The 16,555-nt window shown below is 43.1% G+C and overlaps 1 protein-coding gene across 1 annotated transcript in view; it reads left to right on the top strand.

Moving 5' to 3' along the window:
* The window catches only part of CARD11 (caspase recruitment domain family member 11), a 1,037,045-nt gene that overhangs the window by 970,635 nt on the left and 49,855 nt on the right, over positions 1 to 16,555 (top strand). The window contains exons 20-21 of the mRNA XM_063430219.1: positions 3,999 to 4,116; positions 9,366 to 9,545. Of these exons, the coding sequence (XP_063286289.1) occupies positions 3,999 to 4,116; positions 9,366 to 9,545 (298 nt within the window). The remainder of the gene's footprint in view (positions 1 to 3,998; positions 4,117 to 9,365; positions 9,546 to 16,555) is intronic.

Here is a 16,555-nt window from a genome sequence, read left to right as displayed (position 1 = left end):
GTGAAGAAAGAGACCGGCGGAGAAATCATGGCCTTTGTTTTTACTGTGGTGAAAGGGGGCACTTTATCTCACTCTGCCCAATTCGCCCACATCGGCCAGAAACCGTTCAAGTTGGGGTTATGCATACCCATCCGGTCAAGTCTGCACTTCTGCCTGAGAAACACCAAAGTCGCTGTCAGTCTGGTCCACGCTCCGTGACACATAAGAGTACTCAGACCACGGTAGTTAATGCGATCTGTGTTTCTCTAGAATCCGCTAGCGGTACCCCTGAAGAATCTCTACCTCCTGCTCCAGAAACATCTGTACCTCTTCTTGTTGAAACTACTGTTCAAGCAAGCACAAGCACCATCACCACTTCCTACCTGCCCATTGGAGAACCACCTAGCGATGCACCTAAGGAAAAAGGTACAGAGAGAATGACTCCTGGGATCAAGGTACTTACAGCTTGCTCCAAGTCTGGTACCATAAAATCCCAGGACGTAAAAGGACTCGGCTCTGGATACCTGAATTATAAAGACTACCTCAGTGATACTGAGACCGAAGATGAGGAGTACGATTTTCAAGCAGAGCCTGTTCATGCCTGGAGGGCGTTCTTGACGGGAGGGTACTGTCACGGTTCTCGCCGCGACATCCAGACTGCAAGACGAGGTCGCCCCAGAAGTGCCCAACAAGGGATTTAAACCTGGGTACTTTGCGGTCCTGGGCCTGTTGTTTCTCCTCAGAGCCACCTTACAGTTCTAGTATTGCCCATAGTCCAATCTTGCCTTGTATCCAGCACTGGGGGCTGGCCGTTATCTGTGGCTGCTCCAATATTCTCGCACACCTGAAGCTGATGGCCGTTAGCCAGGTATATAACACTGCCTCTCCCAGAAGGCAGTGTCAGTTCATTGACTCTGGTTCCTGTTATTTCGAGTTCCTGTTGTCCTGTTAGTTTTCGGCTTCTGACCTGGGCTTTGTTCTTGTTTATCCTGAATTCTGGCATCCTCTGACCACTGGCTTACCCCCGACTATTCTCCTGCTCTAGTCCTTGTCTGTACTTCGACCTGGTTATCCTGAACAGCCCCCGTGCACAGACTCACAGGCCAGGTGAGTTCTTCCCTGACCACCTTGGCCTGTGTTTAATTGCAAGGGTGAGCATATCTCTGCATACTGGACTCCCACCAAGGTAAGCCGTGACACCCTGGGCCCACGACCCTCGAACAGGGAGGAACAGGGACGACCCTCGAACGAGTGCCCCTTAAGGCCTCAGGCCGAAGACGAGCGGTACACAGACACCGTAGGTCCCGGACAGCAGGAAACTACCAACACCCAGGAAACTACCAACACAGCAGGAAACTACCAACACCCAGGTCAGCCAAACGACCCCCTGTGACGCATGCTGAAGCAGGACCCGAGTTTCCCGACCGAGAGGCTGAGGGACAAAGCGCACATGGATTTCTGCATCACCTTATGGTCCACCTACAATGCAATGCCACGTTGGGGGAAAATAACATACCAGCTGCTGGCGTGGGCTAAGTGACTTTTGAAATACTTAATAGTTACCTAGCTTGCTGGGGTTGTTAGGAACATAACTATTGATACACCTTTACGTCTGATTCAGCGAACACCACACACTTACACATGTACTCACTATGCCGCCATGTATGCTTGCCTAGCATTTTGTGAGCTTACGTCCATATGTCCCTTTTCACTCAAGCATCTAATAAGCATGTCTCAAACTTTATCTTAATGAGCCAACTGCCCCACACTAGACAACAATTGCCTTACATCTTTTACCCTCACACAAACGCTAAACATTATACCCTCCACATACAGAGCAAGCCTCCCCACGGAAACCCTTTAGTTCAGCTAATTATCTTGTTAGATGTAACTATTCAATTATAATAGGCTTCGCATAACACGCAGGGAACATAACATGCCACATTAATGCCTATCTTAGATAGCTGTGTAGCATTATTCAGACTAGTCATGCTGTTAGAATATGCATTTTATTAAGTTACAGCACAGTTACGCTTATAATACCCACTACGTTAAGCATGCTGCTTGTCACTTTGGTCACTTACAATTGGATGTATGAACAAACCAAGCTTGTTTATCCTCACATAGATACAAAAATGTGCCAATATTTCAATGCCATCTTTGTGAAAAACCTTGCTTTAATGGGCGTGTACTATGCTGTTGTGGCATCGTCAGCTTTTATGTTATCTTGTACACAATAAAAAAAAAATATATATAACATAGAAGAGAAGGTGCCTGAGACAAGTTGCACAAACGCTACCTAAGAGCCAGCTGGAACACCCTATATTTCGGACACAGGAGCTCCCGAAATTTGACCAGCCAAAGCACCAAACACCCTGGAACTGTTTTGGGCATAGGACCACTTGTGCAGCCGGTATTTAGAGAACTTGGGCACTCAGATCAGGGTTATTTGGGGATATGTTATTTGTGAGGTTATTTTGTGTTTTTATGAAGTTTTGGGGTATTTTTATGTTGGTTTGCCTCTCTGTTCCTGGGAGATAATTAGCTTACCAGTCTTTAATGCAATTATCTCCCAGGCACAGAGATTTATTGGAGGGGCTGAAGCACTCCTGTGTCCCAGAAGAAAGCTAGGAAGCAAGCTTGACAGAGGAGGTACCCAGTTGGGGTGCCAGGCAGTCTTTCTCACCCTTTACTCAGTCTCGACTAATGTTTGGGTGTAAACAGATACAAGGTGTAGGTGCTCACTATGTACTTAAGAAATGGGTAGAGGTTGCACAAGTTATCCCCAACCTTGTGACAACACAAAATAGACAAAAACAGACACAAATTGATAACACGCACTTTAGCTGGAATCACACAAAAAAAGTATATAATCATACATGTATAAACAGGGTCTTGTTTGGTGATGAATCTCTCAAAAAGACAAAAAAGGAGAGAACGGACAATATTAGTGCAATAAGTTGTTTTTTTTTTAAAGATATCGGGTAGTATTTTGTAACAAAAGCACACTCACACTTTCGAGAGCTACTTCGAGCTCTGCTATTATTAGCCTGGATGGTATAACCCTCATCTAAGGATGTATGTTCAGCAGTGGTAATGGTAGTTTCTACCAAGTGCAGTAAGTGGAGACATAAACAGGAACATCCAATAGCGTAATATGTAGGGCACAAGCCTCACTTATACAATAGTAATAGGTAATTTGCTCACATATTTTAGAGCATGAACCTTTTCTAGTATAGTGGAGCGTTGGTGTTATGATCCCCACCTGGGATATGCAGGAACAAAGTGTAGTAAAAAAGAGGAAGTCAAAAAGGTGCAAAGTAAATTCCAAATAAATTCAAAGTAAATTTACCTTTAAATTATTTTTAAACCTTTGTCAATTTAAGACTATGTGTTCTTGTTGTAGTAGTTTTTCTTCTTTTAAATATACTCTACATTGTTCTATAGTAGTTATGGTGCTTGGAGTGTGTATTTAATCATCTGGTCTGTTGGTGGACCGGAGGGTATATTTAAAGATTGCTGCTATAAATAATTTGCCAAGACTAACATCTAACATTATAAATTATCTTCTCAGCATGTTCAGATAGTATAAGCCTCTTTTATTTTTTTATAGAGACACTATTTACTGATAGTGATAACTGTATTTTAGAGGAACAATTGTAATTGAGGTAGAAAATTCTGCACATTTCAAATCAGAACTTTAGTTAGGTCCCCTGAATAAGCCCTGTAATGCAGGGTTTTGCCTATTGGCTAAAAGTGTCAGCTGTGTGCTCCTGCAGCAGTGTGCGATGATTCTTAGCCCATCTGAAGATAAGATGGCAGCAGGCACTCAGAGGATCACAGTCAAGTTGTCTGGCTGGTTTTAAATGTCTTGACTACATACACTGGGAGGATGCCAGGGCAGTCCTCGCTCTATACAAAGGACCATGCTGATTATGTGTTGTTTACATTTTTTATATTTCTATTTAGCATATGTAACCTTAAATTGGGATCAACAAAGAATATGTTTACTTTTGCAGTTTGTCAACCGGACTGAAAACAAATACAAAAGGATGAACAGCAATGAACGTATTCGGATGATATCCTGTAACTCTCCGTCCATTGAAACAATGAAGCTTTTATTAGATAAACAAGATGGTAGGAGTTCTTTGCATGATTTCAAATCTTCTTTCTTATGCTGAAAAATAAGAAATTCAGGGGGAAGGCAAATTTAGAACATACATTTTTCAATACTAGTTCTGCTGTAAAGACCAAAATATATTAAAAAATATACATTAAGGGAACAGCACACACACACAAAAATATAGTTTTAAATATTACATGGCTACTTAAATTCTCTATCTTAATAAAAAAAAAATAGGGATTTTTTCACACAATATAGCCATAAAGTAGTCTTGTAATATTTAAAACTACCGTATATACTCGAGTATAAGCCGACCCGAATATAAGCCGAGGACCCTAATTTTACCCAAAAAAAACGGGAAAACTTATTGACTCGAGTATAAGACTAGGGTGGGAAATGCAGCAGCTACTGGTAAATTTCTAAATAAAATTAGATCCTAAAAAAATTATATTAATTGAATATTTATTTACAGTGTGTATATATAATGAATGCAGTGTGTGCGTATGAATGCAGTGTGTGCGTATGAGTGCAGTGTGTGTGTGTATGAGTGCAGTGTGAGTGCAGTGTGTGCGTATGAATGCAGTGTGTGTGTGAGTGCAGTGCGTGTATGAGTGCAGTGTGTATGAGTGCAGTGCGTGTATGTATGAGTGCAGTGTGTGTATGTATGAGTGCAGTGTGTGTGTGTGTATGAGTGCAGTGTGTGTGTGTATGAGTGCAGTGTGTGTGTGTATGAGTGCAGTGTATGTGTGCAGTGTGAGTGCAGTGTATATGTATGAGTGCAGTGTGAGTCCAGTGTGTGTGTATGAGTGCAGTGTGAGTGCAGTGTGAGTGCAGTGTGTGTGTATGAGTGCAGTGTGAGTGCAGTGTGTGTGTATGAGTGCAGTGTGTGTGTATGAGTGCAGTGTGTGTATGAGTGCAGTGTGTGTGAGTGCAGTGTGTGTATATGAATGAAGTGTGTGTGTGTGATGCAGTGTGTGTGTGATGCAGTGTGTGTTTGTGTATGTGTTGGTGGGGGTGGGCATTTTGATTGTTATATTATTAATTATTTTTTTAATTATTATTTTATTTTTTAATATTATTATTTTTTCATTTTATTATTATTATAATTTTTTTCATCCCCCCCTCCCTGCTTGCTAGCTGGCCAGGGAGGGGGGCTCCTACTCCCTGGTGGTCCAGTGGCATTGGTAGTTCAGTGGGGGGGAGAGGGGGGCTGTCAGAGCTGTAACTTACCTGTCCTGCAGCTCCTGTCAGCTCCCTCCTCCTCCGCGCCGTCCGGTCAGCTCTTCTGTCAGCTCCCACTGTAAGTCTCGCGAGAGCCGCGGCTCTTGCGAGACTTACACAGGGAGCTGACCGAGGTGCTGAACGGACGGCGTGGAGGAGGAGGGAGCTGACAGGAGCTGCAGGAGAGGTAAGTTACAGCTCTGACAGCCCCCACAGCCCCTGTCTGTATTATGGCAATGCAAATTGCCATAATACAGACTATTGACTGGAGTATAAGCCGAGTTGTTTTTTTTCAGCACAAAAAATGTGCTGAAAAACTCGGCCTATACTCGAGTATATACGGTATATCTGTGTCCACCATTGCTCCAAAGTTCCCCACTATCGGATAACACTAGTTACATAGGTAAGCTACCAGTGCACCGCTTCCTTGTCAGTGATAGACTTGTAGTTGCTTATAACAGAAGTTCATTCAGCGGTTTCAGTCCACCCACCCTTAAGGCCGCCTTCAGAGGGGTAAGTCTAGAAAAGCTAACTCCCTCCCCAGCATTCCCCGAATATAACTCCGATTGTGTGTAAGTGGTAGGAGCAGGCTCTGGATGGGAAACACGTGCAGAGCTTCATGTATCGTGAATCAAGAACGCAACATATGTGGTACGGGACCTTGGTCTCAGAGTTCCAAAACAGCAAGGGGTTGTGCCCAGGCCTGGACTGGGCCACGATGTCAAGGCCGGCAGTGAAGGTCACAGGATCTCCCCGGCCGGTCCATGCAGGGCCCGCACTATCCGAGCACCGGCCCTGCTGCATTCCATGATGGGCCAGTGGGGAGATCAAAGATCTCTCTCACTGTCCCACTTCCACCGACATGCGGCCACTGGCTGGGAAGGTAGACAGTAGAGGACCCGGCGGAACTCTGTCTTGCAGCTCTGTCGGGTTCCTCTTGTGAGATCTGGAGTGTTGCCATGGAAATGCCCTCGATCTCGCGAGAGTGAATTCTAGCCTCGCAGGCTAGAGTTAACTCACCACTAGCACCACCAGAGATGGCAGCACGGTCCCCCCTCACAGGAAGGGAGGGAGGGATGTAATTTTTTTGTTTGTTTGTTTTTTACTCCCCCAACACAAAATACCTCCTATCATATACACACAGCACTTTCACACACACCACCCTCACACACACACACACTTCCCTCACCTAACTCTGGATCATCTACACACATACACACACTAGATCCCTATATACACACTGAATCAGCTATATACACACACTCACTCACACACACTCACACGATCTTCTATACACATTCTGGGTCTTTCAAACACACACTAGACCCCTACACACACACACACACACACACACACAGCATTCCTAACATACACACTCTGGATCACCTATACACACACTAGATTCCTTGTAAGCAAACACATACTACATTCCCTAAACACACACTCTCTACAACCCATACAAACACTACATCACCTATACACACACACTATAGCCTGTATGCACACACTTGCTACATCCCTATACACACACTCTCTACAGCCCCTAGCCACATATGCATTACAATACACTACAAATATGACTAAAACCGACCTTATTGCACAATGCCTCACCACAATCGGCTCACTCTATACACACGCAATCCCACAAGCAGGCTCCAAAAACATGCACAATATTCTTTCCTGGCCCTTTTGAATTCTGTTATCCCATTTATAGAGATACCAGAGACAAGTTGCAAGGAAACACAGCACAAGCATGTTATTAAATTTTCTTGCACTGTGCAGAACAAATACAGGGCCTTTTTCCCACGCTTGAGCTCTTCAGCAGAGCTCTGCGCATGCTCACTTTGAGAGGGGACATGATTGTCATTGGTAATGACAAAACACACCCTCTCTGGCCCTCCCCCTTCTTACTGTGATAAAAAAAAATGCTGTCTGAGCATGCCACTGAGCATGCCACTCCAATATCCTTTTGATCTCTGCTGATCTCTGCTGCCTCTAGATCTTTCCGGCAAATCTAGACCCCCTCTGTTAAGACACTCACAGCTTAAATGGATGAAACCGCCGTTTAGCCGATATTCCCCCTTTCCAGAGACACAGGCTCTATACAGCCGACCGCCAAACTCCCGAACAGAGTGCAAGGGAATGCGGTAAATCCACAAACACAAAATCAGCCGAACTCCTTCCATGGCTAAAACAGGCGAAATAAATCCTTTAAAAAGTAGCAATGCCCCCAAACACGAGACCAAGCTCCGTCTTGAGGGTAAAACAGGAATCTGTTTAATGAGGGCTACCTGCCCGGTATTTATGCAGGTCTCCCACCTGGTGGACACTCCCCTAGGGGACCGGATGGAAGACTGGGACATATATTGTACAGTAGCCAATCGCAGTGGCCCAGGTTTAAACACTCCCCTTTACACGAGTAAATCCCTCCTCTCTATCCTGGAGATAATTGGGTAGAAATCCAATTATCTCCAGGGATAGAGACAAACCACCATTTTACACGAGACAGTAAAAACACATAAAAATGTATAACTATACAAATACCGAATACATTGGATTCGTGCAACGTATACCCAGATAGCCGGGATCTGAGTGCATATTACTATCGAATAGTGCTCAGATCCAATGCGCACAGTTCAATCGCCATGGAGTCAAAGTCTTTCACATGTCTTTCGGTATACGATTGACTCCATATGATGGCTATCTGGGTTAAGTCTATGCGTATTATCCAAACTCCCGAACGGACCGGTGTTCGTATGCCTTGACGAAAAAGAAGAGCGATCAGTAGTTTCAGCGGTGTTCGGTAGGTAAAGTGTCCATTTATAGTTCCATAAAATCTTTGTCGAACACCAGTGGTCTTTCGCGTGTTTAATATGGCCGCCGCCTCATGGTCGGCATACGAACGTAGAGATTAGAATGCAGAGGTGTCTGCGGTTAACCACAACATTCTAATTGCGGCCAAGAGGTTCACCAGCAGCACACTTCTCTCCTGGGTGGCCGTCCGTTCGGTAGTTTTGTTTGGTATATTCTGTAACAAACGAACAGAGGCATACGGACAGGCAATTCCACAAAAAGAGGCAAACTGACAAACCAGCAATATCAGTTTATACAGGTGGATCTGTCACACCCTCCTTCTGCTCTTGGCAGACATAAAGTTGATACTTTATGTTTCCCCTTTCCACACATATGTAATCACTGTCCATCTGCGTTACGCAAAAAAGGCTCTCAGTAGGTGTAGAGGGATTGTATGAAACAGATACATCTGCGTTAGGATATTCATTCTAAGTACTGATATACAGCAAAACAGGAGATTTGAGGCAGGTTCCAACGTTTAAGATCCTCCTGTAGTGACTACATTTTCTCGAATACAGTCGGGAGAAATCTGACGTGACCCAGATACCTCATCTGGTCTCTGCACCATTTTAAAGGGAAAAATTTAGACCATATCGAATGTGCCTTACCTTCCACCAGGGAGATATTCAAAACCTCACACTTTGAGTTGTTCAACTTGAGGTTGGAGAGCTCGCCATATTCCTAAAAAGCCACCACCAAGCAAGGGAGGGACAACATAGGATACATGATGAAAAACAACATCATGCAAATAAATGCAAAATCATGAGATGTCGGCCGACTGCCAGACTGCTTTCAGCAAATGTTCTAATCACAGGGCATATAGCAAAGGTGATGTGGCACTACTACCTCATGCCGTTGCAGATAGGTAGAGGACTAATTCAAAACATACTTTCCTGTGGTCGCTATCTGTATGCTTTCAGTGGTCACTTCCAGAGGGGAACATTTTGTTGAGGAGAGGAATATTCAATCAAAAGCAACATGGGCAAGGCTGAAAATAATTTTAAAATCTCTTTCATATAGTCTAACAATGGTGTTAGAAAATGCAACCTATAAGAATACATTCTTAACATTTCCAATAGATAAAAAAAAATACTCTACAAATTATTGATTTCCCTACCACCATACAAGAATTTGATTTCAGAAATCTAAATTCTGTTTTGTGTAACCTTTTTGTTTCCTTCGTTTTTAGATCTTGATCCTGACAGCGACCTGAAAAAGAGTCTCAATCTGATCCCATACAGCTTAGTTCATCCCTTCCACTGTGATAAAAGACGACCAATTCTCTTTGCCCCCTGTACACTGGCAAATATCCTTATTAAAAAATTGCTGAATTCTGGTGGAGCTTTGGAATTCAACATATGCAAACCAGGTAAAAAAAACTAATCTGTTATATATATTTATCTACTTATTTATTTTTTGCTGGACTAATAACACTGGGAAAAGGTCTGGCAAGTGGCCCTTACCACATCATTCAGTCCACTGGCAACAGGGGTATGGGTAATGTTAAGACACTCACCGCTTAAATAGATGAAACCGCCGTTTAGCCGATAATCCCCCTTTACAGAAATGCAGGCTCTGCACAGCCGACCGCCAAACTCCCGAACCGAGCATAAGGGAATGCGGTAACTCACGAACATAAAATCAGCCGAACTCCTTCCACGGCTAAAACAGACGAAATAAGTCTTCCCAAGTAGCAATCCCCCCAAACACGAGACCAAGCTTCGTCTTGAGGGTAAAACAGGAATTTGCTTTAATGAGGGCTACCTGCCCAGTATTTATGCAGGTCTCCCACCTGGTGGACACTCCCTAGGGGACCAGATGGAAGACTGAGACATATATTGGACAGTAGCCAAACGCAGTGGCTCAAGTTTAAGCACTCCTCTTTACATACATAAATCCATCCTCTCTAACCTGGAGATAATTGGGAAGAAACCTAATTATCTCCAGGGATAGAGGCATATCGCTATTTTAAATACAATTGAAAAAACACATAAAAATATATAAGTATACAACTACGTGTGCTTCGTGTAACGTATCCCCAGATAGCCTGGATCTGAGTGCATATTTCTCAGATCCAATGCGTATAGTTCAATCGCCATGGAGTCAAAGTCTTTCATGTGTCTTTCGGTATACGATTGACTCCATGGGATGGCTATCTGGGTTAAGTCCATGCGTACGTTCCAAACTCCCGAACGGACCAGTGTTCGTATTCCTCAACAAAAACGATGGACGATCGGTAGTGTCAGCGGTGTTCGGCAGATAAAGTGTCCGTTTATAGTTCCATAGAATCCTCGCCGAACACCGCTGGTCTTTTGTGTGTTTTAAAATGGCCGCCACCTCGTGGTCGACATACGAACAGCGACCACCCTGAATACGGTTAGAATGGAGAGGTGTCTGCTGTTAACCACAACGTTCTAATTGGGGCCAAGAGGTTAACCTGCAGCACACTGCTCTCCTGGGTGGCCGTCCGTTCGGTAGTTTAAATCGGTATTTCCTGAAACAAACGAACAGGGGCATACGGACAGGCAAATAAACGAAAAAGGGGCAAACAGACGAACCAGCAATCTCAGTCTATACAGATGGATCTGTCACAGGTAATAAGTGGAGAGAGTTAGTAGACACATTCGAAAAAATACAAATAGTCAGTGGTGCTGATGTTCAGGAGTAATCCCCAAACTCCCAATTAGCAGAGTACAGTTACAATAAAAACATAGATACCACACACAAAATTGAACATGCATATATAGTTTATTATTGTCAATAAAGTTACAAAAAGTAATGGTGTAAAGATTAATGCTAAGTCTAGAGATCTGCTGATATGTAAAATACCACTAAATATTAAAAAAAAAAGGAAATATAAATATAGGTGAATAAACCAGCTTGGCAGCAAGTCACATTCAAAAATACTTTTCATTAGATTAGAGCAATATCAAACTTGAATAAATTCAGTTTTTTATACGAGTCCAAAAATATGATACCGCAATTACGTGATTTTGCTATTACATGATGAAAAGTCATGATTTTATTAAAGACACGGAGGTGACTATTGCATATGCCTTTCTTTACTGTCACCAATAGCGGCAAAGAATACAAAACAATAAGAAAAAATAATGTTTGCATAGTAACATAAGCCTCTCCCAGACCAAGTCCAAGTATAATAGTCAGCACCTCCCCTTGTTCCTCCTCTTTCTTTGAAGATGCGAACACCAATAGAACAAACATAAACAGGAACTGAAAAATCAGTCCAACCGCACAATAACATTACAGCTAAATCCGGTAAGAATCAAAACCAGGCAACCGTCCAGCAAGCCGGAATAATTCCAGAATAGTAACAGGAATTCGCCAACCCGTCAAAGGATAAACATAAAGGAAATCCATTAAATTAATCCAGATCAAGCTGTGAAAACACAAAAGAACAGGACCACATGGTTACTTCGGTCTTTGCAACTAGTGTTAATGTAAGTCATAAACAGTAGACATGTGCAATTTGTTTTGTTCCGAATGTAAATTCAGACTAATTTCGGCAATTCGGACATTAGGATGCTTCTGCATGTCTGGAGTGCTGAATTTTGGAAGTGCCAAAGTGCTTCAGATTTCTGAAAAGTGGCAAAACAGGAGAGGGAGGGAAAATTATGGTAATTATGACAGGAATCTAACCCTAACTCTAGATGTGTAAGTGGTTGTGGATGTTAGGGGTAGGGTTAGGATTAGTCAAATCGTCCTGAATTGACGAAGGATTTTGGTAACAAACCACATTTTTTGCTGATGTACATTCCAAAAAAACAGACCCTTATTATCAAAAAACAATAATGAAAAACCGTGTACAACCCTATGAGTAAATCATACAGTTAACCAAACCATTATTGTAGAATGTCCCTGCTTACAGTAACACCAATCTGTAACAGCACCCCAGGGCATAAAAGGGGTTAAAAGCCGTTTAGGATATATTCCCTTCCAGATTCACAGGCAGCTTCTCCATACACCAATCTCCCAAACAGGAAACCATACGAATTCTCCAAACTCTCGAACCGGAACCATACGAATGCTTTAAACAGCCGGACAGGAAAAACTCCTAGCAGCCGAACTGGAACAGTATACAATAAATCCCCCCAAGAACGGGACAAGGCTCCGAGTTGAGGGTCAAGCAGTGATCTGGTTTAATGGGGCTACCTGCCCGGTATTTATGCAGGTCTTCCACCAGGTGGACACTCGCCTAGGGGACCTGGTGGAAGACTGGGAAACAAATTGCTCAGTGACCAATCACAGACATGCATAGTGAAACACTCCCACTAGTGCAGTATAATCCCTCCTCTCTATCCTGGAGATAATTGGGAAGTAATCCAATTATCTCCAAGGATAGAGGCAAAACTTCCTTAGCAAAAACACCTAAAAATACACAAAGTTACTAATACTGCATAAAACATATACGTTCATCATATCCCTAGATAGCTTAGATCTGAGCGCACATTATTACCAAATGGCGCTCAGATCACATACATACAGTTTAATCGCCATGGAGCCAAAGTCGTTCACATAGTATTTTGTTATACGAATGGGCTCCAAGCATAGCTATCTGGGGTACCACTGTTCGCACAGAGAAAGTACCGAATGGACCAGCGTTCGGATAAATGCAGGAGGAGGGAGGTTGGCGGTTCAGCAGTGTTCGTGAATATAAGTGTCCGTTTTTAGTTCCACAGTTTTGTAGCTGAACACCGCTGACCGTTCGGCAGGTTAACCCATAAACTTCTGGAATAAAAGGGAATAATGACATGTCACACATGTCATGTGTCCTTAAGGGGTTAAGCTGGCCTTTGCCACGTGTTCGGCTATACGAACAACGGCCACCCAGCGTTCGTCAATTAAACTACAGTTAACCGCAGCTTCTGGAAGATCAATTGCCTGCACACTCCATACCCAGGTGGTCCGGTCATTCATGCATTTGTTCGGTAAATTGAATTTACCGAACACCCTGGCAGAAAGGCACGAACAAGCCTTTCTGCAGGGAGAAATAAAGGTTTTTAACATGGGGCCATCGTCCAGAGGTAACAAGCGGGCAACCAGGCTTCTCCAGAACATAGTGGCGAGGTTGGTTTCGCCACATCGCTCCCCTTTCCCTAAAAAGACTAACAAGGTATCTGACCTCCTGTCGGTCAGTGCCTTGGTTAGTCCAGCAACTAAGAGAAAGAGATCAAAATAAGGCCCCTAATTATGGAGACTCACATACTCCTAAGCCACAGGTTCAAGAAAATATCATTAAAAAAACTAAACATAAGAACAGAAAGAAGGGCAAGATCGGATGAATATATAACTGCTCAAAGTAAAATACATAAAAATACAAGAAGGTTGTCATACATACCTATCTCCAATAGGTTTGAGACCCTAGCAAAAACTCCTCAGGAAGATGATTTTTGGAACCAGAGAAACAGAGTAAAACACAAATCTCAATATCAACAAAAATCACCACAAAAAAGAAGGAGGAGCATAGAGGAAGGGGAGTTACAGGAGGAGTGGACTTTCAGAGGAGGAAAAAGGGACAGGCGAAACCATTAGATAAGAAAGCAAAGGAGATACAAGCAGGAATCTTTCATTTAACTCCACACGTTCTTAAATCTCCCCAAATCGAACTACTACAGAAGTGCCTTATGACATTGGAGAACTACAACAAACAATCTCAGAGATTATTGGAAGATGACAATACATATAAAAAATCAAAAGAAGATCCTACTAAAGAATTAAAAGAAGGGGGCGTGTCTGGCTTCCGGCGCGTTCAGTCGCATGGTCTAAGAGCTCCGGCGCTATTTCGTCCTGATCAGCTACAATCAAGCCACTTCAAGCGGTAACTCAATTCGTTTACCGACACCTAACTGTGGGGCTAGCAAGGCGTAGCAATATGTCACCCTGCAAGCAGCCTAAGACCCAAGATTTGACCAAATCGAGGAAAAAAGATCGCCAAATACTGAACCAAGATGGCGGCGAAGAGACAGAGACCATGTCGGACGGCATCTCGGATCAAGACTCGACCTCCTCTAAGTACTCTGACTCCCCAATCATGGAGAAAAGCCTCCACAAGATGCTCCAAGAGCTAAGAGCGACGATTAAAGCAGACTTTCACCGCATAGATAGTGAATTACGAAGGGAGATAGCAAGTCTGGGAGACCGGACGAGCCATCTTGAAAATAAAACGGGGGATCTTTGCAACGCACATAATGAAGTTGTGGATAAACTCCAATCCCTATCGGATGATAATGAGGCCCTAAAATTAAAATTGGCAGACTTGGAGGATAGAACGAGAAGACAAAATATCAGATTCAGGGGAATTCCAGAGGACGTCTCACAAGATGCCCTTCCTTCATACGTGCTTTCCATATGTAAGGCCTTAGTCCCTACACTACCGGATTCTGCCTGGGCTTATGACCGCATGCACAGACTTCCACGTCCATCTAGGTTATCCTCAGAAGTACCTAGAGACGTAATAGTAAAATTTCACTATTATGCTCATAAAGAGGCTTTATTGTCGGCAGCACGGAAATTGCCATCTCTTCCTGATCCACATTCCAAAATTGCTTTATTTGCAGACCTGTCAGCTGCCACTATGGCAAAGCGCAGAGAATTCGTCACCATCACCAAAACACTGCGGAACAACAATGTGAACTATAAGTGGGGTTATCCGAAGAAATTAATTGTGTGGAGACAAGGCTCAACCCGAATAATCAATGACCCGAATTAAGGTATGAAGGCCCTCTCAGAATGGAGATTATGGCGTAATACAGAGGACGGACGCATGGAATCTGGAGATGCCTCCCCGAAGAAAATTCTTGCGGACTGGCATATGGTGGGAGCGCAATCCACAAAGAATTGAACTCTCATTATCATCCATATCGTGATCTAATAAGCAGTATGGGTATGATGTCTCATTGTATACTTGAAATGTATAATAGGTTACTTAATCACACCACATGCCCTCATATGCCATGACTCGCACACGGGGTCAATAGTTATTAAGCCACCGTTAGATCACCTAAGAGCACGAATGGGATAGTTAGCCCACGAATTTATATGCCACTTTTAACCTAACAGTAGTCCCCTGGGCTTCCTTTCGAGGAATGCAGATCTATCTTTAGTTTACCTCATATTCACATAACTCTAACAATATGGTTTCTCCTATATCTTAACCGTATATTTGCCACTTTGTAATTGAGTTCACCATTTGTTGAACGATGTCATATGTAATCGGGCTAAAGTTACCGACTCGATACAGTTATGGAGATTTTTACTTCCGATTTATATGGCAGAGGGCTTCTTAAGGAATAATACTTGACACAGCTTTCCAGTGCGTTAAAAGTCAGACCCCAATTCGCTGTCTACTCAAGTTAAACAGTCCCAGACGATCGTGCTCACTCCCTCTTACCCCCCTTGGGGCTTGTAATGATATCAAGGGATTGCCAAATTGTACTGCTGGTGTCGTTGACATAACAATAATGTTGTCCTCAGGTGATAATATGGGCTTTTAGCAGCTATTAACTATCTTATCATTATGACGATACTATACTCATCACTGCTAACCGCGGATTGTATACTGCTGAATTGTATATATAGTTTTTGTTATTTTCTTGAATAGGTGAATCTCACACCATTTAAAGTTACATGAGTTGCACCCTATCAGGACGATAGGAGCTCCACGTTCCCCCACCGCTCTAGGCCACCTCTTGAGTTCACCTCTGAGTGTTCTCTATATGGCCGTTTTTCCTCTCCTTCCCGATGGAGACTGCTGTATATACTTTAGTTTGTTGTTTCCCCCGATTTCTCATCCCCTTTCCCCATCCACCCATGATCTCTTGGCCTTCGGATCAGAGTTCTTAAGGCAGGTATCAGACTTTATCAAAAGATTGGTTTGGATAAGTTTGCAGACTGTATACATTATGATAGGTAGCCTCTCCTGCATTTGTGGTGGCCATACTAATATAGTTACTCTCAACCCATCATTATGACGCAAAACACTATGAAAGTTCTGTCTATAAATGTCAAAGGCCTGAATAGTCCTAATAAAAGGCGTCAAGTATTGAAAGAAATGCATGCTTCAAAAGCAGCGATAGTGTGTTTGCAAGAAACTCACTTCCAAAAAGTGAATTCACCTAAACTTTACTCGAAAAATTACCAATAAATCTAAAGGGGTAGCTATACTTTTCCACTCAGATTGGGTCTTTACACTACACAAACAATACTCAGATCCAGCAGGCAGGTTGCTTATACTGGTAGGAGACCTGAATGGTATCCAATTAACACTAGCCTCCCTTTATGCACCGAACATAGCCCAATACTCGTTTATAAAGAAAGCCGTCAACAAAATATCTCGTCTCAAACAAGGCCATTTAATAATCT

Source organism: Pelobates fuscus, chromosome 8, assembly GCF_036172605.1.
Source record: "Pelobates fuscus isolate aPelFus1 chromosome 8, aPelFus1.pri, whole genome shotgun sequence".
NCBI lineage: Eukaryota > Metazoa > Chordata > Amphibia > Anura > Pelobatidae > Pelobates > Pelobates fuscus.
Note: the sequence above shows the minus strand (reverse complement) of the source record. Positions and strands in the feature narration are given on the sequence as shown.